This window comes from Canis aureus, chromosome 25, assembly GCF_053574225.1.
Source record: "Canis aureus isolate CA01 chromosome 25, VMU_Caureus_v.1.0, whole genome shotgun sequence".
NCBI classification, from domain to species: Eukaryota; Metazoa; Chordata; class Mammalia; order Carnivora; family Canidae; genus Canis; species Canis aureus.
Window position 1 is genome coordinate 35,318,580 of NC_135635.1, and position 23,914 is coordinate 35,342,493.

A 23,914-nucleotide genomic window follows, 5' to 3' on the forward strand; every position below is an offset into this window, starting at 1 on the left:
TAGTAATCTGAGGAAGGAACGTGATTGGGGTTGAATTGTGAAACAGCAGAAGGGAGGGCACACGATGGTGTGAAGGAGAGAGGGAGTGGCCACTGGATCCTCAGAGCCCATGGTCCTGGGGGTACAGTGAACCTGATTTGGGGGAGGTCATCTCAGCACCTCCTGGTTTAAAGGTTCACAAGCCAGACATTATGTGTGGGAGGGCTATGCTTTCTATTTGGGGAATATGAATGAAGAACACATGATGAAATGAGGGTGGAACAGGTGAATTTCATTGTAATACAGAAAAAGAAGATTCACATCTGAAGAGGACAAGGAAAGTGCTCCCCAAGAGAACTTTACAGAGGTGAAGGGAAAACAGAGACCCAAGAAGATGAGGAGGGAGCCAGGGAGAGGTGGGGAAGTGAATGGTAGAGCTGAGTAGGCTAATAATAGAGACAGAAGGAAGTAGTGCACCACAGGAGATAGAGACGCAGAGGAAGAAGAGCGGGCGGGTGAGCCTGGGAATCAGTGGTAATTATCCTACTGCGCAAGAGGCAGCACAGACAGGGCCTTAAAAAAGAAAGAAAAGTCCATCCCCCCACCGCTCCACACCTCCTCTTAGCACCCCCCTCCAACAACACACACACACACACACACACACACTTCTTTTGGTTCATACTTCAAAGCTACCCCACAAGGGAGGCCTGAGATCATCAACGATGGGCCCAATGTTCAAGAATTCTATTAGTTGTGAACAGTACTGCAATGTTCTGGGAACGCATATGGGTTTGCCGTGGTTTCAGAACCGAAGTAACGCCCAGGGAAGCGAGTTTACAGAAAACTCTTTAAAGATGTGTGTGCATGAGTACATGGGTGTGTATGTACTTAGACCCAACTTCCCATCTCCCACAATGAGGCAGAGAATTCTGAAGATCTGAAGACGTGGCCCCTGAGTTCAGTCCAGGAAGCCAGGGGAAGGCCAAGGGCAGGAGCAGGTGGGGCAGCTGCCTCCCATCTTTGAGTGAGGGACCTGCCAAAGGAATTAGACTGCTGGCCCGCAAGGCCCAACAGCCTGCCTTGAAGATAGTGAGGGGGTGTGCGCTTGTGTGTGTTTGTTTTAAGAGGTAGCACACCTGGCTAGGCAATTGTGCAATTTGATACCACTGGGGGAGAATTTCTTCCTGACCTCAGCTGTGATCAGATTCTGCCCCGAAGCAAAAGGCTTAAGTGTCCTTGCGACTTTTATCCAGAAAAAAGACAAACATACTAACCAATCCTTCTCAATCCCAGCGGGGTGAGACCCACAGTGTGGTTGGTGCCTCTGGTCACTGGGTGTCACCTTCACCACACGGGGAAGACTGGCTGGAAGTCAGGCCGTTCCTCAACAGCCCTGGTCTCACGTGATTTTATTTTCTGTAAAAGTAATTTGTTAGGGCAACCCGGGTGGCTCAGCGATTTAGTGCCGCCTTCAGCCCAGGGCGTGATCCTGGAGATCCGGGATCGAGTCCCACGTTGGGTTCCCTGCATGGCGCCTGCTTTCCCTCTGCCTGTCTCTCTCTCTCTCTCTGTCTCTCATGAATAAATAAAATCTTTAAAATAAAAAAAAAAGTAATTTGTTAAAATAGAATAGCATACCCTTTTGTCAGGCTTGCCACATAAATGAAAAACAGTGAGAAATCCCTTATCAGATCACATATCACCATGTAGGGTTTGGAAAATATGGTAACTTCTGGGGGGGTGCCCCTCCCACACAATTGTACACGCACTCGTTATTTCACTCCTGTTTCTATTTCAACAGCTCATTAAGAGAAGCGTCCTGAGATTTTCTCCCAGGCAGGTCAATTTCTAAAGAACTTCGAGTGAAAGCAAAGACTGGTGGCCCTAATACAGCTGTGGAGGTGCAAAAGTTTTATCTTCAGCAGGTTGCCAGAACAAGGATAGTAATTCCTCACAGAGCCAAATGGGGGACAGGACCAAGATCAGACTAGGACACGTTAGTTATCGGAACCCTCAGGGGCTCATCACGCCAAGCCCCAGGTTCCCTGCGCCCTGAGCAGTAAGCCTGCCACTGGGTCTGGTGAGGCTGGAAGGAAAGGGGAGGAAGTAGACAGGAAGGAAATGGCCTCTACATCAACAGCCTTGGTCACGGAGATGGCGAGCAAGGACAGCAGTGGTGGAAGGCCGATAGCACCCCTCTGTCCTGGACAGCATGAGGTTTACAAGCCGGGTGTTCCTGGGGGTACCCTCAGTGCCTACCCCCCACTTGGCAGCTTCATAAATGTGTTTGCATGGGGACCTGTGCCTTGCTGTTCCCCAATGTGGCTGTAGTAACTTGGAACTTGCACACAACCCCTCTTGGATTCCATCTGGGAGAGGCAAGGAAAATCTTGGGCTGCCAGCAGGGACAGAAAGGCCTAGAAAAAAAAGCAGCAATGAGATACGTCCCCTGCAGCTGAGATGAGATCAAGACCAAGAGTGTTGGCCGGCAGCTGCCGTGTGGATCTGGAGAAGACCGCCTCCGGCAGGTAGCCAAAAAAACCTGGCATGTGACAGTTTAGGGAGCCATAAAAGAACCCTTGCTTGGGGTGTGGCTGGGTTCAGAAAGTTGAAACTTTTCACATATCCCAATGCCCCAAATCCCAGCTGTTGGTAATGGCAACAAGAATAAAGAGAAAATAAGCTATTTGGGCTTGTGAGGAAGGTCGAGGTGTGTCTGCAAATACCTGACTTCTCCCGGTTGGTCCATTTCACACACACACCAGATTGTTCATAATCCTAACACAACCTCCCAAGAGCCTCTGAGTTGTCCACTGTAAACAGAAATGGTGAAGCCGTCATACCGTCCATAAGACACGGCTTTGAGTTGTTTTTCTAGTCCTGTGGAACATGCACTTGTTCTCTCTGGTTTAGGCCCCCCAGGCAACATGTTGGGAGTAAAATAAGAGCTCCAAGGAGATCGGCTGCTCAGATAAGTGGAGAAGAGAACATGGGATCAGGAGGAGAAGGATGAAAAGAACTGACCCAAGTACAGGGTCAGATTCCTCCCTTTCCTTGGCAAGGCAATCACAGACTTCGCAGAAGACTCAGGAAGCCGGGCTGCTCTTTCAGGCCAGAGGAGGAATGAGGTGTGGGGAAACAGGCAGCCCCATGCAGTGGTGGATCAGTCATTGGTTCCCAGAGAACCACAGCCAATGACGACAAGACTACACACACATGGCTGCAGCACACAGTCAGTGGCTCTCTCTCTCTCTCCGGGCCCAGGAGCATCCTGAACCAAGCAAAAAGAGGGCACATCGGTGAATGAGTTTACTTGTTTGAGGGTGTCCATGCTTTTCCCTCCACATCTGACTTACAGGTTCTCCAGCCTTTTCTCCAGCTATCTGTGCTCCTCTCTGGAAGGTGGGCAATCAAGAGGGAAAGAGAAAGTAGGTCCTGCATGTGTGTCTCTCCAGTGTGTTAAGTCTCTTGGGAGTGGCAGTGCGGTTAGCAACAAAAGTGCAACAGAAGTGAGGTCTCTGTCTTTCTTCCTTCCTCTTCCCTCCAGGAGTATTTGCTCAGGATTTCAACTTAGCAAGATGTCCATCTTACATTTACATATGTATCACAGAGACTAGCACCCACTAAGCCCATAACAGAAGCTTAATAAGTAACTTGCCAACTTAAAAAATTCTATTCAGCTAACAAACACTGGACTTTCTCTGCACCAAGCCCTGTGTGTGACACTTGGAGATATAAGAAAACGAATCCATTGGACTCCTGTTCCCCATGGGCTTTCACAGAGGATGACAAGCAAACTTTAACAGGGTCATGGCAAAAAACAGTCATGTTCAATGACCTGTAGGATGCAGTGTCTGTCAGCAAGTGGGAAGGCTTCAGAAATGGGCTTCAGACGATATGTTGGCTACCAGGAGGAAAAAGAAGGCAGTGAAGACTCGAGCCATTAAGTTCATTATGTGTTCTGGGAGAAGTGTTTTTGGGAGAACAGGTCTCAGTTGGAAGAGAGTACAGAGAGGGAGGATGAAGAATGATTCTAGAAAGGCAGACTCCCCAGGGTCTTCCATGATGAAGGACTTGGGTTCCATCCTGAGCTACATGTTCAAAAAGGGAACTGATATGATTTTTACTTGCAAACAATCATTCTGGGTTGGACTGGGAAGAGCAGGGAATGGAGGCAGGAAGGTGAGATGGCAGAAAGTGAGAAATCTGGGGCCAGAGGGAAGACAGTGCCAGTGAATGCAGAGAAGAAAAGAACACAATGAGAAAGATGAGGTATGCAGCAGGATACCAGCGTGCCTTGCAGGCCTCAGAAGACAAAATATCTACCCTCCAGAAGCTTGGGATCCAGCAGCCTTAAGAAACAACAGTGGATGAATCTGTTAGTGTGCCCTGGACCAGAGAAGAAGGGTCATCACTCACACCCCTTAGTCCTGGATGGCATTTGTGGCAGCACTGGCTTTAAGGTGGCCTTTGAAGAATGACAGGTTATTTGGCAGAACTATTCATTTACTATTCCTCTTTTGGCTGTTCTCCCCTATGATCCATATCCCAAACAGTTATTTAGCCCTGTCTTTATGGTACACGATCTCGGATGGATCCTTTTAACAGAAACCTCCACCAAGAAAAGCTACCATCTTCTCTCACGTGAATCCTGCTCATCAACAGCTCCTGGCAGTCTCTGACCTATGTGGGACACAGATAAATAAATAAAAACAATACTAATAAGGCTTTGCCAGGCTAGCAAACTGATCCAGTCAGAGGATTATAAGAGACACCTGTTTTTTAACACAGCAGCTGTGAACACAGTAGAAGCATGGCATCCTAGTAACAAGAAAGAGTTCTCATTAAAATCCAATAGTGGCAGAAACTGGCACGGACCAATGTTCAGCTCTGACACCTGAATGTAAAAAGAAGTTCAAATAAGATTAGACAGCTAATAGGAATCGTGCCTTGCTAAACTTGGAAACCGGAATGCCAGTTTCCTTATGGGGAGGTGATGTACCCATCCATCCAAGTACTCTAAATCTTTAAAGCAGCTATTATACACATAAGATATTTTCAAAAACATACTGTAGCTTTTTGAAGTTTGGCTGTCCAAATACATCTTCATTTAAGCCAGCTTAAAAAACAAACCAGAACACAGCCCACTGTGGAAGGTGGATGCTGATGTAGGAGGAAATAACATGTAAAATTATATGTTCGATTCATTCACCACAGAAGATACACTCATACACACACACACACACACACACACAAACACACACACACTACCAACATATAAACACCACAGGCAAACTATCTCATAGCTCTAATACGTACACATTACCTTTTCAGACCAGACCAGGGAGTTGCTCCTAGAAACAGCTTGTTAACAGCCCCTCACATTGCTGTTTAACAATCCGTTTATAGCCCATCAGAAAGCCAACCCTCCAAGGAGATATATTTTACATCTATATGTAAGGTCTTCTTGCCACAAGGCTGGGTTTTGTGTAATCTTTCACTCTATAAGCTAGAAAGCAGATTATACCATCATTTCCGTGACTTATGATCCTTGAGCATGCACAAACGTGCATGTACACAGGGTCGCAAGAACAAACCCTTGGAATAAAAGCAGACTGACGCCCAAGGAAGCACAAGCCATGCCATATAGTCCTGACTAGAACTAAAAATAGCATCCTAAGGCATGGTGTCAGCTACCCTCTCTCACTCTTCTCCCCAGCACGTATTCATTCTAACCTCCAGTGAGCATTCCTAAGCAGACCAGGCCCCCCACCCCATAACTTTACCTAGGAACCTCTCCCTGGTCCAAAGAAGCTTCTTTCTAGGCTTTGGAGTACAGATCCATCTTTCAACATACTTCAACTACAATGCCATACGTGCACATATATGAAAACAAAGAGAGAACATAAAATCGTAAATTTTCCTCTAAAGTCTAACATTTGTGCCCTGGGGACACTCGAACCAGCTGAAAGACTGCCTTTCTGGCAACTGGTATACCAGAAACTCAGAAGTGCCAAGCATGGCCAACTGCCCAAAAGGCAGCCAGCTGGATTAACACTTGCTTCACTCTACTTGGGGAAGTATGTGGCCAGAATTTCCCCCAAAGCAGCATAATCTTTGTCAACATGGGCCCCACTTGGAGTCCCAAAAGGACTAAGAGAAGAGAACCTTACTACAAGACCCCAAGGAGAATCCCAGACACTAATTTGGGGGCCAGATCGGTGAAGCAAATTCTTTCCAATAATCCACTTGACACTTAACCTGGCAGTCCACAAATATGAACACCAAGGTAGAAAAACTGGATCTGCCCTAGGCTATGCAAGCCTAAAAATGTACCCAAATAAGAAAGTGGATGTGTTGTGAACTTCCTTTCACCTGTAACCTAGATATAACTGAATCAAGAGGCAACAGGACTATCTTCTCATTCACCCACACCTCCTCCATGGTAAGCCTTAAAATACCACAACTGAAATGGAAATGTACACAGAACCATCTTTCCCTTAAATCAGACTGCTCAACACAAGAGCTAACCACAAAAGCACACATAGGCATTCCCCCTCGTTTAGAAAAGCTCCATTTGGTCATTTTACCAAAATTTTCAAGACAGACAAATTCTCAGAAGAGCTAGCTAAAGTTAACAGTGACTTAGGCTCTTGGGCCCACCTCTGCCCTCTCTGCAGGAATGACAAGACCTTTCAAGGGGTCTGCATGGCTCTCTGCCTTGTTCCCTTTGTGCATTTTTAAGGTTCTTTTCTTTTCCCTCTGACGTCTTGTCCCACCTATCTCACCGTGTATCCAAAAGGCAATCAGTAAATATCCTGCCACTGATACCAGGCCGTCCCTGTTCGTTTTCTAAGGTAGGTAGCACAGAGAAACCAAACTGCCAGGAAGAGTGGAAATAAATAAGATGGATATTCTAAAAAGGGCCCTACTTGAGATGTGAACAAATGCCGAGGTCCCTTTGCCTATCTCCCTGCCCATCCGGGTGAAGGTTAAAGATACCCCTATAGCATGCTGAAAAGGTTACAGGATCACCACTCCAACCTTCCTGTGCCCTCCAACATCCCCCCTGGATTCCACTGTGTTCAAAGGCTGCCTCTGGAGGGTGCCTGGGTGGCTCAGTCAGTTAAGCATCTGGATTCTTGATTTTGGCTCAGGTCATGATCTCAGGGTCCTGGAATCAAGCCCCACATCAGGTTCCTTGCTCAGCAGGGAGACCTGCCTGTCCCTCTCCCTGCACCCCTCCCCTTGCTCTCCCACCACCCTAAAATAGATAAGTAAATCTTTTTTTAAAAGATTATATTTGTTTATTCATGAGAGACACAGAGAGAGACAGGAAGAGGCACAGGCAGAGAGAGAAGCAGGTTCCATGTAGGGAGCCCGACACAGGACTCAATCCCAGAACCCCAGGATCACAACCTCAGCCAAAGGCAGACACTCAACCACTGAGCCACCCAGGTGCCCCTAAGTAAATCTTTTTTTTTTTTTTTAAAAAGCTCCCCCTAACCCACAGGTGACTTCTGCTGGCAAATAAGTGGACCCTCACCACCCAACTCACAGCCAGATGCACAGAGCCTCGAAGACACAAAAAAAGGCACAATAACGCAAAATTCAGAAAGCGAGCCTCTGTTTCTCTGGCTTTCTGAGGATAAAAGACTCTTACCTTTCCAACTCGTACGGTTCCTCCTTCCACCTCATCCTAAAGTATTCAAGTCAGCAGACTAACAGAAGGACTACATGGCACAAAGTCAAATAAGGAGCTGGCAGCTTTCCAGGGGATCTGGGATGTAGCTGGCCACATGGGGTCACTCAGGCCTCCCAGTCAGGGAGAAGTGGCCACTCCAGGACCAAAGGTCTACATGACTCCTATTTCAGACAGCTCTCCCACCCCGGTTAGCCTCACTTCGAATACAGACCACATCAAAAGCCACAAAGTGAGAGCAACTCCTGACCTGTTGTCCCCACCCATCGCTGGCCTCAACCATCAAGACCCGTGAGTGAGGAGAGCCATGGGTCTCAGCAGTGCAAAGCACCAGTCAAGTGACCTCATGACAATGGATTTCTAAAACCTCCCAGATCTCGGGTCAAAAGGAGGATATGGTGAACACAAAATACAGTCCAATCCTTCAGATCTTGCATCTCCCCAAACGAGGTGTGCCAACTCTGTGGCAAGAAGTTGGGTACAAGGACACAAACAGACCCAAAGAAAAGAGAACTCACTTCCCCCTCCCCTTGGTGGCCCCACCTGTGTCACAAATCTACACGTGAAAGGATGGACCTGGACCATTTGGTGAGTCAGAAGACTCTTGTATGTGGTCTCCTCTGGCAGGACTCAGATTCCACAGTCAAGGACAATGTGGGAAAGACAGTCTAGAAGCAACAATGAATAATGAAGGAACTAAGGTCTCCTTCCCTTGGCTGAGCTCCTCAGAGCGGTCCACAAAAGGGCTTAGCAAACTCCTGCTCCCCTTTCTATCAAGTCTTTATTACAGTTCCTCTTGCCCACCCCAGTGTGGAAGTATTGATCTGAGTATTAATTAGTAGGCTTCGGACGATACACTCTAAATTGTCTCCTGACCTGGATTCTTCATCAGGGAGCCCAGCGCTGCTCTGGCCACACCCGTAGCCAGGCGGGCAGATCTGAACCCTCCCCTTTCTCTCCCGTCTCCCAGCACTGCCACCAGCATGCCGCACCCAGACCCACACTTTCACTAGGGAACAAGGGGAAGTGTCAGGAAAACGGGTAACTTCAGAAACAAACAGGCTGTTCTTTGGGACTTGATTTTTTTTTTTTTTTAATGACCAGGCTGATTTCTATCTGCAGCTCATTTCTTCCAGGAAATAGTCTAGAGTCAGCATCTCATCTTTGGTTACTGTGTCCTCACATAAAGGGGATGTGAGGGGAGCAGGGGTGACTGCTGTTACACCCATAGGTCTTCAGAAAGATCCAGCTACATGGCCCATCATAAGCCACTGGGCAGGGGACCAGGCAGCTGAGAAGAAAAATCACAAACTTTCACTTGTGTTTTCCAAGGAGGAGGGCAGAAGAATGGTTTCTCCCCAGACCTATGCTCTTTCTCCAAAAGTCCAAAAGCACCCACACCTGCTACTGGTGTGTGTGTGTGGGGGGGGGGGGGAGTCAGCAGAAGAGGCAGCCAAAGCTCTCTCTCCACTCAGCCTCAGAAAGGGTCATCTTCCAGCCTCGATGTCATCTTCTCATCTAACATGGACACAGAGAGGAAAACTCAGGAATGCATTTCAAGTCCACAGCTAAGAGAACAGAGCTACTGAAAATGGATACTTCAGTCCCTTAACATCTAAAAACAAAGGTTCCCTCAGGCCCCAAAGTCACACATTTGGCTTTCTCCAACTCTTCTGTATAAACTTCCAACCGAGAGCCATCGACTCCCTCTCTTGAAACTGGAAATCCACCCTCCACCCCCACCCCACAGCAAACAGTGTCTGCTCTGTGGTCAGACAGACGTGGAACTGCCTGTTCAACAAAAGCAGACTTAAGAAATGAAGCCCTCGCTCAAGTCGCGCCCCGGCCGCAAATAATAAGAAACTGTGTGAACAAGCGGATCCCTGAATAGGTTCGAATACTTGAGTGCTGAGTAATAATGCTAGCTAGAGTCACTGTACAGTACTTCCAGGCTTAGGGGTTTTTTCCTTTTATCTTTGAAACTTATTCAGAAGTGTCCCAGCTATTCCCTCAAAACTTCACTGTGAGATGCAAAAGGCCTTGGTTATTGCCATGTAACTGCAGCTGGCTCTTCTCTCCTATTGTTGAGATTTGCATAAAATTAGTTAAACAGAGAGCTTTGCTCAATACGACTAAGTGACCCGGCCTCTCCGAGAAACTCAGTGGGATAGCAGCAAGCCTGCTTGCTGGGAATCGGCCAACTTGGGAGGCCTAGACTTGGGTTCAGGAGGTGCCACCGACCAGCCACGTGAGCTGGAGCAAACCATCAACATCTCGGGGCACCATACCAACCATATACTGTAGGCATGGACCTAGAACATCTCTAGATCGCTCTAGATCTAGATATTATGTAGGATACATAGCGGGGGGTGGGAACTAACATTTTTTTTAAAAGATTTTATTTATTTATTCATGAGAGACACAGAGAGAGAGAGAGAGGCAGAGACACAGGCAGAGGGAGAAGCAGGCTCCATGCAGGAAGCCTGATGTGGGACTCGATCCTGGGTCTCCAGGATCAGGCCCTGGGCTGAAGGCAGCGCTAAACCGCTGAGCCACCAGGGCTGCCCAACATTTTTTTTTTTTTTAACAGAGTAAGTCACTGGATTATGAAATTTACCTATCCTGAAAGAGGTATTTTTATTACCACTTCAGATGGGTTAACAGGTTGAAGGTTAAGATTAATAATAACTTTAAGTTCAAGAACCAGATTCACACCCAGGCCTGTCTACGTTCTGTCTGGGTTCTTCCCCTAGAAGGGCTCCACAGCATGGCAATGACTGGTCCCCTCTTCCCTGCAACTTACAATCCTCTTGAGGGAAATCGCCTTCACAGATAAGAACCAAAGAACACCAGACAGAATAAAATGCGAATCAAAATCTCAAGGAGAGGTGACTGGAACTACATCGTGGCAGCACTTCCATTACTGAACACATTCACCCATGGTGCTCATGCCGACAGGGCTACGCGTCCTTTTCAGGTCATTCAGGAAATGAGATCTTTTCCGTATGTCTGACTCCCACACACAAAGGGAAAATACCCCCAAGGAGTACACAGGTCTGGTGAGTGTACAGATTTATTGGATAGCTCCTTCCTGTCTTCACTGGGGAGTAACAGATTTTTCATAAGTCATTCATCCAGATAACTGAAACGTAGCCTTTTAAAACTTCACATTATTTTTATGCCAAACATTTTTGTTGGATAGCTTTCCAAAATGCATTACATTTTCTCACTTCCTAAATCTCGTAACTTAAAGCTTGTCTTTAACTTTGGAAGTCATAATTATGATCATTAATACAATCAGTCATCGTGTGGTGCCATACAAATGGGTTTAACTCTATGAGAGTCCTCGCAACGAAGCCACACTTTCTGAATTCTTGTCTGCTCTGCTGCAGTGTTAGAGGGACATGGCCCTAGGACACAACACCTGATTCTGACTCTGGCTCAGCCACAACGTAATCTCAGGCATGCTATTTAAATGCCAAAGGACTTAGTTTCCTCATCTGCTTCATAAGAAATTTGGGTTGTGCCCTCGGATTCCCTCATATTACCTCTACATATCTCTCCTCTTCCTTGCCCACATCAGCTCCGAAGAAAGGCTTCATTAAAGCTGTTCAAATGCCAAATGTTATAACTCAGATGGCCAAAATTCTCTCTTCACTCAAGTAAGGTAGAATGAGGCCAGTGTGGTCTAGCTACCAGGAAAGAGGGGGAAAAGATTATACCTTTGGTTCTGTGGGACAACCAGAGAATACCTGAAAAGATCTCAGATTCCTAGAAATCACAGAGTATTGAGGATGTACATGAGGGATGGTTTAAGAAAAACTTTGTGTTTGTGGATTGTGTAAGTCTTAAGAGGGGGAAAAAAAGCCGTGGAAGGACACAGCACAGCCTGTCACCCATAAAATGAAGGAGTAATCAGGTGCCAATGAAAGAAGAAAAAGGCCGAGAGGGAAAAGAAAGCTTTCTGAGAACACAGAGGGCCCCAAATAAAACCCATCAAAAGACAAAATATCACTAGAGAGCACCAGAGACTAGAAGAAAGATGGAAGATCTGGACATTTGTTTGAAGGTAGGTTACACGGTATGGCCACCTGGCTCTCCCCACTGTGAGAGGAATAACCAGGAACAACCCACCTTCAGGGGGACTCAGAATAGGAAGGAAACATCTCTGCTGCCCTATTCCTGCCTCTCACCCTAGCTCATGGAAGGCTCCACCATTGTCCATCACAATCAGTTGCCTGATGTTCCTCACAAAGACGGCCATCCCTGAGAACAGTGTCATGGAGAATGCTTTGGAACAGTAGGCCCTAGCCTTGGCATGTGAGATCTTAGGTCAGTATATCGCTTAAACACTCCAGGCTTCAGGATCCTCATGTATAAAATGGGGAGAAAAACTACATCCCTGAGAATGCTGTGAAGAGTAAGTGAGATCATGTAGATCAAAGACTTATTAGCACACGAACCAGCATGCAGTTATACTCCACACATGATGGTGGTGATGGAAGAGGAGGAAGAAGAGGAGGAAGCAGAGGAAGGGGAGAAAATGTAAGAGCAATGACCACTAAAACAGCTGACCATCCCCTTTAATTACCCAGAATCGAGAAAGCTCCAAAATGCAAGCATTGCAGTTTTCCCATAAGCATGGTCCACAGGACCCAGAAGCAGCTCGCTCATCGAGGAGTCCACACGTAACAAACTCGGGCGAATGCCTTCCTTCATCAACCCCTTCCACTGTTCCCCCACACACACCCGGGTCTGAAAATTCCAGATCATTTAGACAAAGACCAGGCCAAACTGTTCATTTTCCCTATCTAAGAAGAAAGGCTTATCGAGCAAATTAATAGAGCAAATAATAAATTTGTGGTAATATTTCCACGCTGAAGTAAGAGTTTCGAGCAGACAGTAGCACTCATTTCTAACCAACAGATGATGTGGGACACAAGTCATCTCTGCCTATTCACTGGGGCTCATCCTGAGACGCCCCAGCAAGCAACACCTCATCAGTCTGGTTCCTGTATGCTCAGAAACAAATCAAAATGTGTTTGTTGTTTAACAGGCTGTAATTCTAATTTCTCACTCATGCAGTCTAGTCCTTCTCTCCCCAAATACTAGGTTTGGCAGGGAACAGTCTTTAAGCGGGGCCCCTCCTGGCGTGGGAACCCTGAGTACACTCACACTCATTCTATTCAACAAATACACACAGGGGTTGGTTTCTTACACACGTGTAACAACAAATACAGCGGTGCCCGACTCTGCCTGAAAACAAACTCCAGTGCTTTTTCTAAAGTCGCATTCACAGAGAAAAATATACTGTTTGTACACCCCACACCCTAGGGGGCTTCATTCAACACTGAGCCACTCAGCTTGGGAGAACCACACTAAAGGGCAACTTTTAAATATGGGCCATAAAACGAAACTGCTCTTCCAGTTACTCCCAATAACCCCATGCCTCCTTGCCCCTTTACCTTCCTCGGTGTGCGTAAACACAGCTCAACTGAGATTTACAGAATTCCTTTTAGTTCCACCTTTCTCTGGTACCCACACTTGGGCTACTTTTTCCCCCTCGAGTGACCCACGGGAAGGAAGGAAGCTAGTTTTCTAGGAGCAAGCTGCCGTGTTTTTACCTGATGCTGTTTGAAACAGGAAGCACACGACACACAAATTAAGGTATATGTTTGGCCACCCCTGGATAAAAAGAGCTCAGGGCCCACTCAAGCTTTCCTGGGAAAAGGGCCCCGATTACAGGCCCAGTACCCTCGGCCCACAGCCCGAGTACCAGACTTCTCACACACTGTCTTTAAAAAATAAACGTTCTAGACATCTGTTGCACAAGAATGTGAATATACTTATTACTGCTGAACTGCGTGCTTGACCATGGTTAAGACATTTTTTACCAAAAAAAAAAAAAAAAAAAATACTGTTGCTGCAAACAGTGGTACAAATACAAATCCATCAAGCCCTTCTTCCCTGATCCCCTACTCCTACTACTTCCTCTTCTCAGATCTAACAATATACCCTCTGGGCCCAGTGCTCCCCCACACACACATCTTCCTTGGCACATACCTCTGTGCCCTCATACCAGCTGGCTTGGGATTAAAATGGACCAAGCTAGGGAAGTGCCAGAGAGAGTGCAGCCTATTGTATCGAATTTCCTTGGCCTTTTATAGGGATGCACAGCGAACCCAGCAAATGCAGTGCAGGGGCCTGAGAATGAGGCCTGTGTTGCTCTAACCCTGGCTCAGCCACCAATTAGCTGGAGCAAGCCATTTAGTTCTCCGGACCTCCTCTCTATAAAAATAGGAGGCTGGCTCAGGTGATCTCTAAGGTCTTCCAGCTCTGAAAGCCTAAAAGTTCGCTGGTTCAAACGTCCAAGAAACCAGGGAAAACAGAAGTCTGCGAATCACTAAAGTGATTCTTCAAGCCCTTTTATCATCTTTTACTCAATTCCTTTGTCTGTTTGGATACACAGTGGTTTTTAATTTTATCAAAATAATTAAAATAGTATTGTTGTACTGTAATTCCACTGATAATCATTTTTGGACAGATACCCAGAGAATGTTCTAGGCCTCCCTGAGACAGCAGTGAAGGATGAAATACTTCACACAAGCTAATGGATGAAACTGTTAAGTCACCCTCTGGTACACAGGGACAACCAGAGGAAAGGAGGCTGACCTCCTCCATGCCTCACTTCAAATCAACAAACACATTACCAAAGAACATTTCTGTGCCAGGTGCCAACCCAGGTACTAGGACACAAAGATAACCATCGCCAAACCCAAGTTGCTAAGGGTCCATTAGGGGAAACCCAGAGTGTCCCAGTTAGTAGCAAAATAAAAAAGATTTCGGGCAGCCCAGGTGGCTCAATGGTTTAGCCTTTGGCCCAGGGCATGATCCTGGGGACCCGGGATCGAGTCCTGCATCGGGCTCCCTGCATGGAGCCTGCTTCTCCCTCTGCCTGTGTCTCTGCCTCTCTCTCTCTCTGTGTGTCTCTCTCATGAATAATTTTTTTTTTTTTTGAGCCATGCATACTGGAGAGTAGGGCACGGGGAGGGCAGGGGAAAGAGGAAGGGGAAGTTAGGGCACTAGTTTTGGCAACCTGGATGGCCCTCACAACTAAAGCACCTTGCCAAGACTCGAAGGACTATGTCTGGTGGGCCAGGAGCACTTTCCACAGCAAGTCGGCTGAACTTAAAACTGAACAGGTGACTTGAAGGAGAAGGCTGATGATGGAAAGGACAGCCTTTTCCTTTCTCCCATAACCGGCACAGTTGGCCACTCAAGCCTCTGGAAAAAACGGTTTGATTTTTTTATATAGTTAGTTGACCCTGTCCTTACATTGAAACAACCCCACTCACTGGTCAGCAAAGGAAGCATTTAAACTCTTGGATGAGAGTGTCACGACACGCATAAGGCAGCCCAGTGCAGAGAAACGGTGGGGCTCGGTGACAGTTTGGGTGACCTTGGGCTTGTCGACCTGTCTTCTACAGTACAACATGTGTCTGACATCCACTTCCCTAGGTGATGGAAAGCTGTCTATAAAACGCAAAAGAAATACAAAACATGCTTATCAGGCATTCGATGTCAACCACTACCGTGTGAGCGATATACACAAAGGTATCACTGATTGATTTAAAAACTTTCACCTTGGAAATTCCACCTAAATTGTATACTACTCTCTTCTAGTAGAACAGACAATGCTCAGGAGTAAATAGAGTACTTCCCTCTGTGGTTGCCTCTGGTCGGGCTCCTCTGTGTTCCACCACACCAGCTGCTAAGGAATTTACTGCCTGCTGACCAGCTGCTTGCAAGGAATGGGAGCAAGTGAGGAAGGTTTCAGGAGGGGAGCAGAGGAGTGAAGGGAAATCTCTCCACAGAGAGGGAGCCTTCCGTGTCACATGTCTTCAATACATCGGATTCATCAGCTCATCCTTGAAAGCTTCTAACATTCCTCCTCTGCTCCGCAGAAAAGTTATTGTTTACTGGACTCTAAAAGCAATCCTCGTACTTGCTTGTGGGTTACCAGCAAACATCTTTTATTATGCAGTCACTGTACCACATCCCAAGGACTGAATGAACACATCACCAGAACATTTTCAGATGACCCAGAATAATCCCAAGTCCTTGATCTGCAGCACTTATTATTGGAACACTGTGAATTAAGCACACTTCTCGGAAAAAATACACTTCACAATACATGCACCGAAACATATGCACAGTCTCAGCAAACAGTCATATAATGGTTCCAAGAAGAACCATCCAAATAAAAGTGATACTCTCATTCCTAGGGAAGAGGATTCAATCAATCAATTTTAATTACATGGAGATACACAATCATGAAAAGAGGCACCTAAAAAATACTGAAAGGATAAGCAATAAGGAAAAAAAAAAGGTTATGCAAACTATGGCTGCAATTTTTATGTCACATTTAAGACGGCGTTCTGCCCAGGTTTGGGATTGGTTCTGTATGTCTGAGTAAGGAAAGGGGGCTGTTGTACTCTTCCCACTAGAGTGGGATAAAACGAGCCACTCAGTAGCACTTCTGCCTACAGCACACAAACATAAATAAGCCCATCAGAACAGTGGGGATATGCAGTCTCTTTAAGAGAGGTATCAACAAAAGTCACAGAAGGATTGCTTTTTGTTGTTTTCACCCTAAAATTACTGCCCCATAGCTGGTCCAGGTTTTCCTGATGTCAGATTTATTGCCATTGAGCTAAATACAATTTACTGATTTAATACCCTATTATTTAGTTACCTCTGTTTGTGTTATGAAGTGTCAAATTAGATTATCTATACCGTGCTCACTGTAGAATCTAATTTATACAGCAAAAGAAACTAGTTTTGAAGTATCAAAGTACCTTAAATTATTTACAGTGACTCCGCCTCCACCAAAGACACTCTGCTACCCCCAGGTATATGCAAACACAGAAGCCCTAAAGTGCCACTGGGCATTTTTGTGAGGCAAAAAATAAAACTAAAAATAAAAAAACACAAAGAAACCCAACCCACTTTTTTAGTTCACATTAGCCCTACATTAAAATCCATGAAAATCTCACCTGATGAGAAACACTAAGATCTGAGTATAATCATGAAAACCTAGTAAGCAAATATAATAAAATACTGTTTCCTTTAAAAAGATCCTATTGGAACAGCAGTGTTGAAACAGGAAAGGTTTGTCTAATTCCCCACAGATGAGGAAAACAGGTTATTTGTTCATTGTTTCTGCAGCGTCCACTCAATGAGCACATATTAAGTGGGCCAAGCAGAAAACAAACTTCAGTGGCTTCAACCTTTCACAGAAGCAGAAGGTTTTTCCACCTGGGGACTGATGGAATAGTAAAATAAATAACAGCGCACAATAAATGCAAGCGACGGGAAAAATAATTGGGGGAAATGGACAAATCATCCTGCCTCCTCCCGGTGGCAAACTTTGCAACTTTTTAGAAGCAACAAACCACAGCACCACCAGCTCTATAGATACAGATATATATACATGTACACACACGACTACTTGGAAGCCAAATACTGTGTTTGCAAACATCCACCATCCTGCATTTACAATTCCTGCAAAACACGGGCAGAAAGCGGGGCGATTTCTACTTAGATATCCTCTCTGCACTGTCAAACGGGGAAGGTCACTTTGGTCACTTAGATCCTTCTCTCTCTCTCTCCCTGCATCACAGGAGTTTTCGACTTTGGGATTACTCCACTTTTACACGCATCGGAGTAAAATAACCATTCGGCAACTTTATTTACCTCGGTTTAAAAAAAAAAAGAAAGCGAGAAACTCATTGTGCAAATGCCCAGGAAAAGCTGACACCAGGGCTGTCTCTCCAACAGCGCTTGCAATTACCATCAGAGGAGGGAGAAAAAAAAAAAAAAATCCAGTCTGATCTGACCCAAGCAGTCATTTCAAGGGATAATAAAAAAAATTTTTAAATTAAAAAAAAAAAAAAAAAAGGATTGCATCCCCAACTGGGGCTGAAGAACTTTTTGTTTCCCCCCCTAAGGAGACCACCCCTCGGGAACAAAAGTTACATTTCAGTCACATGTTGGCAGCAGGAGTAGGAGCAGGTTTTGTTGTTGTTGTTGTTATTTATTTATTTATTTTACAAAAGCGCACTAATTACGGGGGTGTTTTACAGTTCTGGAGACCACTCGGGTTCCTCCTGGCCAATTGCGACGGGCATTTAATTGTCAAAAAGAAAAGGGGGGGTGGGGCGGGGCGGGGGGCTCGGAGCCGAGGGGGGCTCGGCGGGGGGAGCCGCAAGGTTACACGAAAGGGTACGGCCGCCGCCGCCGCCGCCGCCGCCGCGGGGCTGCATCTCCTCCCCGGCGCCCCCAAATCATCCACTGCGACCGGGGCCACTGCCACGGCCCCCTCCGGGGCGAGGAGCCCCGCACCACTGCCCCGGCCGGCGCAGCTCGCAGCTCGCAGCTCGAGGTCTCCGAGCCCGGGGAGGGAGGCGGGGGGGGGGGGGGGGGGGGATCTTTACCTTAATGCTACACTGAGCAGGAGTCTCAGACATGTCTCACAGCGAGAGAGATCAGGAAGTTCTCAGTTTTTTTCCACTTTCCTTTCCTCTCCCCAACCCAGAAGCGCTCCACGGCCGGCCGGACGCGGTCATTTAAGAAGTTTCTTGCAGCATCGCTCCCGGCAGCCGGCCCGGGGGTCCGCGAGCGCGCGGGGCGGGGCGGGGCGGCCCGGCCGGCGGAGTCGGGCGCGCGGGGCGGCGGGGGCGTGGGAGCCGGGCCCCGAGCGCGGCGGCGGGGTCTGCAGGTCGCGGCGCGGCGCGGCGACCCGGGGCGCAGCCCGGCCGGCCTCGCGCTCTCTCCTCCCACCCGCGGCCGGCGCCCCCGCCCCCCGCCTCCCGCCGCTCTCCGCGCCCGCTCTCCGCGCCCGCTCGCCCGCTCGCTCGAATGTTTTCCTTCCTGGAAGAGAGAAACTGAAAGGCAGAACTGAGAAGGCTCTTCGCTCATTGATCTTGAGAGTTTCAGTGCAGAAACTGACGTGAATTCCCAGCACTGAGCTCTGCCTCTTAAAGGAGCCACCAGGAAATAAAAGCTCGGGTTACAGCCCGGCATCGGGGAAATAAAAGCCGGGCGGGGGGAGGGGCGGCGGCGGCGGCGGCGGCGGCGGAGGGAGCCGGGACCGGGCCGCGCCGCACAGCCCCCCGCAGCGCGGCCCACGCGCGCCCGCCGCCGGCCCCGGGGAGACGCGGCCCTGGGGCCCCAGAGACCGCGACACAGGTTGTTGGGGTTTTTTTTTTTTTTCTTTCTTTCTTTTTTTTTTTTTTTTGGAACGCCTCCCACCTTCCCCAGCTCCTTCTCGGAGACACCCTGAAATGCAGCAGGGCGCCTTCCCCGCACCCCGCACCCCGCACCCCGCGCCGGAGCGCCGGGAGGCCGGGAGGCCGGGAGGCCCGGAGGCCCGGGGACTAATCCTAGAGGAAGGGGCATTCCGGGAAGGACGCGGAACCCGGAGGAGGAAATAAAACAATAGCCTTTGTTCTGCTTCTCGGCCGCGGCCTCTTTAAGAGAATCCACCAGGAAATGGGAGCTCGGGTTACAGGCTGCTCACGGGGAAACGTGGGAGCGCGAGCGCCGGAGCGCGACGCCGCCGGAGACAAAGCGGGGGGCCGGCGGGCTGGGGGGATTCCCCGCGCGGGTGGGCGCCCCGGAGCCGGCGGGCGTCGGTGCGCGCGCGCGCCCGCGGGGGGGGCGGCGGCCGGGGGGGCGGGGGCGGGGGGATGCGGCCGCCGCGGGCGCTTCCCCAGCCGAGCGCGCCGCCGGGGAGGGGAGGGGAGGGGAGGGGAGGGGAGGCTGCCGGGCAGTTATCAAAGGCCGTTGGGCTCCTTTTCCTGACCCCCTTCCTGCCCTGGCGAAATCCGCTGCGCATTTAAAGAAATAGCAGCCGCCACCAACCGACCTAGGTGACGCGACTGCAAAGTTGACAGGACGAGCTCCCGCGCAGCACGCCCCGCCCCGGCACCGCTTCTCCGCGCCGGTCCCGGGCCGCCTGGTGACCCGGGGCTCCTGCCGCCGCGGGCGGGGGGTAGGAGCCGGCGCCGAGGGTGGGTGCCGGCCGGGGCGCGTGCCGCGGGGCGCTCCGTTCTCGGTATCGTGGTCCGTGGCCTCTTCGAATGCTCTCAAGCGTCCGCTGCAAAACGCAGAGCGGGATTTATGCTTTACAGTCTGGCCCCTGCTGATGACACACACACAAGGGTCTTAGTGTGAGGATGTGTGTTACACCACAAATATATGATAATGATACGATACGTGTAAATATGTATCCCGTTTGTGTCTGTCTACATATAAAACGGATTTCCCAGATGCCCACCCTACAAGGTGTATCCCACTCGCTTATCTCCAATGCTCTACATCATAATATGCCTTCAGACCTCCGCGCGCTCATCAGAAGGACGTTGGGAACCAGAACTGATTAAAGGGATTGGGGTGAAAAAGAGTTCTGTTGATGGAAAGGTGGGAATTATGGGTTTTTCCGAGCCTTCAGGGATCTTACCAGTTTGGGTCACATTTTACTCCTATGGTCCGCAGGAGATCTCCTGTCCACACCAGCTCCTCTGCCTTGGGCCACCTGCTATCCATCTCTATCCCACATCCCCCACCCCCAAAATGATCTAGCTGCCTTTGATCCCTTTACTTTAAGTTGCAGGCATTGATTCTGATGTCCTATTCCTCGGTTAAATCCTATAAACCTCTATATCATTTACCTACCGATAAGATCCTCGACAACTGTCAGCTTCTAAAAGGTGGGGAATAGTACCCATCTCATAAGATTCTTGTATTCAATGAGCAAATATATACAAAGAGCTTAATTACCTGAGTACTTGCTATGTATAATCTGTGCTCGATGGTAGCTACAATTATTTAACCTCAGGACTGAATTAACTCTCGACTTACATTTCTTTTTATTTTTTTAAGGTTTTATTTATTTATTTGATAGAGAGAAAGAGCAGGAGCAGTGGTGAGGGCCAGAAAAAGAAGCAGATTCCCTGTTGAGCAGGGAGCCAAAAGTGGGGCTGGATCCTGGGTTCCAGGAAGTGGGTTCATGACCTGAGCCAAAGGCAGACACTTTGAGCCACCCAGTTGCCCCTCAACTTCCATTTCTATCTCCTCTTTACCTTCTCCAACTGACTCATGGAAGTAGCAATTTGAATTAGAAAGTATGTGATTCCAAAGCAAAGCAACAGTTGTGGAAAACTGTGCATTTAGATCGGAGGTTGGCAATCTCTTTCTTTTTTTTTTTAATTTTTATTTATTTATGATAGTCACACAGAGAGAGAGAGAGAGGCAGAGAGACATAAGCAGAGGGAGCCCGACGTGGGATTCGATCCCGGGTCTCCAGGATCACGTCCTGGGCCAAAGGCAGGCGCTAAACCGCTGGGCCACCCAGGATTCCCTGGCAATCTCTTTCTGTAAAGGGCCAAATACAAAATATTTTAGAGTTTGTGTACAAAGAGGCAAAAATTAGGATATTATGCAGATGCTTACATAACAAGAGAGAAAATAGCCATATTATTAGTGTAATAATAATAATTGTAATCAGGTCTAATAATGAGAGGAATGGGATTCCTTTTGGGGGAGGATAACATTTTTACATATTTGAGCACCAGTTCGGAGTAAGGGTTCTCTATCATCAAAACTAATTGTTTGTCTGTTAATGCTGATCTGTAATGAAATTGTACATATTTCGTTTTTGAAAATATCTTCTCACCCAGATACATACTGACAACCCATGAGCATATGGTTTTACTTAAGCATATTCATTGCTTAGAAGGCATTTATACAATGCTGTTTGAACTCTATTAAGTCCTCTTGATATTTCCCCATAGCATGCCATTACACTGTAGGTTAATCACTTTCAATGGAAAATCAGGTGGAAGTGCCTCAGTTAGTTGGACAGTTAAGTGGATTTTAAATATGGAAATTTCCCTTTTGGTTGCATCATAATCCAAAAACCACTACTGGAATAGTAGTTTGAGTTGAGAAAAATGTAACTGCTGGAAATCTATGTTGGAATGGAGATCTTGCTTCTTGTTTGAACTTTTGATGACATGGGAAGTTTATAAAGCAGCTCGATATTATTTGGGATTGCAACAATGTTAGTCACGTCAAAATTATTTAACTGTAGCATACACTTCACACAGCTCTCTCTGTCTTGTCTTGTCCTTAGATTGAATTCATGAGAAACATCAAGTCCGTAGCAAAAGCTAATATCCAAAGACATTCAGTGTTCAATAATTGTGGTTGGGGGAAGTTTTCATTTATTCATTCCCATTTGTCAATTCTTTCTCTATTCCTTGTTTCCTGAATCTTTGGTAAATTGGGTATTTTTTTATATTCCATTAAGATTCCTACATTGTCTTTGTAGCTTTTCTCCTGTATGTTAAATATAGCAGCCCTCTAAAAATTGCATTTTGTATCTTTATAACAGTCTATCTTCAAATAATATTATTCTATTTTAAGACCGTATAAGAAAATTACAACGGCATAATTCCATTTATCTGATTCCCATCCTTTATGATACAGGCATATATTTTACTTCTATGTGTTATAAAACCCACACATCCATATATGTGTCTTTTTATTTGTCCTTTCTGGTACTTTTTTATTTCTTCCTGCAGATACGGTTTCATTTTTCTCTGGCCTCAAGAACTTTTGGCATTTCTTGCAGTGCAGTTTGTTGGTGATAAAGTCTCTCAGTTTTTGTCTGTGTGAGGATGTCTTTATTTCACATTTGTTTTTAGAGGATAATTTTCACTGTATATAAAATTTTAGGTTGACAGATTCTTTTTCCTTTTGGCACTTTAAATACATCATTCCATCTCTGTCTCCATTATTCTTGATTAAAAGTCATTTGTAGTTCATATTTTAACTCCCTGTGTATAGTAGCTTTTACTCCTCTAGCTGCTTTTAAGGTCTCTCTAAATTTGGTTTTCAAAATTTTGACTATGATGTGCCTAAGTGTAGTTTCCTTAGTATTGATTCTTCTTGTTGTTGGCTGCAATTCTTGGACTATAAGTTGATATCTGTCATTAGCTTGGGGAAAATTCTCATCTATTACATCTCAATATTGTTTTTGCCCATTCCCCTTCTCCTCTCCTTTTATTACCCCAATGATACAAATATTAGACCACATGACATTGTTCCATAGATCTAAAATACTGTTTAATTTTTCTTTTTTTTTTCTGTCTTTCAATTTGGATGCCTTCCTTCTATCTATCTTTTTTGAATTTCCTTCTTCTGTATTGTCCACTTACTGCTAAACCAGCCCATCCAACTAATGCTTTACTTGTGGTAGTAGTTTTTTATTTTTAGCATTTCCATTTTTTATACTGTGTCACTTTTCTGAAGTTACCCATATCTTCATACATGGCTTCTAACTTTTCTTTTGAGTCCTTTAGCATTTTTGTCATACTGTGATAATTCTAAAATCGGAACTATTTCTTGGTTAACTTTTATTGATATTTTCCTTTCTTTTTTTAAAAAAAATATTTTTTTTAAATTTATTTGAGAGAGAGAGGAAAAGCACAAGAGGGGCAGGAGTGGCAGAAGGAGAGGGAGAAGCAGACTCATTACTGAGCAGGGAGCCCAATGAGGGGCTCAAGCTCAGGACCCCGAGATCATGACCTGAGCTGAAGGCAGATGCCCAACCGAACATGCCCAACAGAACAATTAGGCGTGACCCATTTAGCCATACAGTTGCTATTCCTGGGAAAAGATTTTGGAAATCTCTGTTTTAAAGCAGAGTTACAATGTCTGATACCTTGCATGTTACAATAACCAAAACCTTGGAAGTTTCTGGTCAGCATTCACTTTTTTTAGTGCCACTTGATCTATCAATTATTGAGAGAAGGGTGGTGAAATCTGCAACCATAATTGTGGGTTTGTTTATTTCATCTTGTAGATCTATCAGCTTTGGCTTCCTATATTTTGCAGCTCTTTTATTAGATGTATAAATGTCTAGGATTGATATATTCTCAGGTGCCCCAATGTTTTCCTTTCTTGACCATAGGTTACATTTTCTTGTTTTTTGTTTTTTGTTTTTTATGTGTCTTGATATTAGTATGTGCTGGGTACTTTATGTAAAAATACAGTAGACAAAGAATTAAATTATGTTTTCTTCCAAAAAGGACTATACACCTTCTCCTTTCTTCCAAAAAGGACTATACACCTTCTCTATGATGCCACTAGAATTTAGGCTGAGTC

General features: G+C 46.5%; 1 protein-coding gene and 1 pseudogene across 4 annotated transcripts in view; both read right to left on the reverse strand.

Moving 5' to 3' along the window:
- The window catches only part of ETV6 (ETS variant transcription factor 6), a 234,856-nt gene extending 216,466 nt beyond the window's left edge, over positions 1-18,390 (reverse strand). For 2 of the 4 annotated variants that reach the window (XM_077871050.1, XM_077871049.1), the window contains exon 1: positions 18,178-18,388. In XM_077871050.1, the coding sequence (XP_077727176.1) occupies positions 18,178-18,210 (33 nt within the window). In that variant the 5' untranslated portion in view covers positions 18,211-18,388. Of the gene's footprint in view, positions 1-18,177 lie in introns of all 4 variants that reach the window. The other 2 variants (XR_013364305.1, XM_077871052.1) reach the window with 2 other exon arrangements.
- A 1,220-nt stretch (positions 18,391-19,610) lies between these two features.
- Positions 19,611-23,914, reverse strand: part of LOC144297504 (large ribosomal subunit protein uL11-like) — a 123,037-nt pseudogene continuing 118,733 nt past the window's right edge.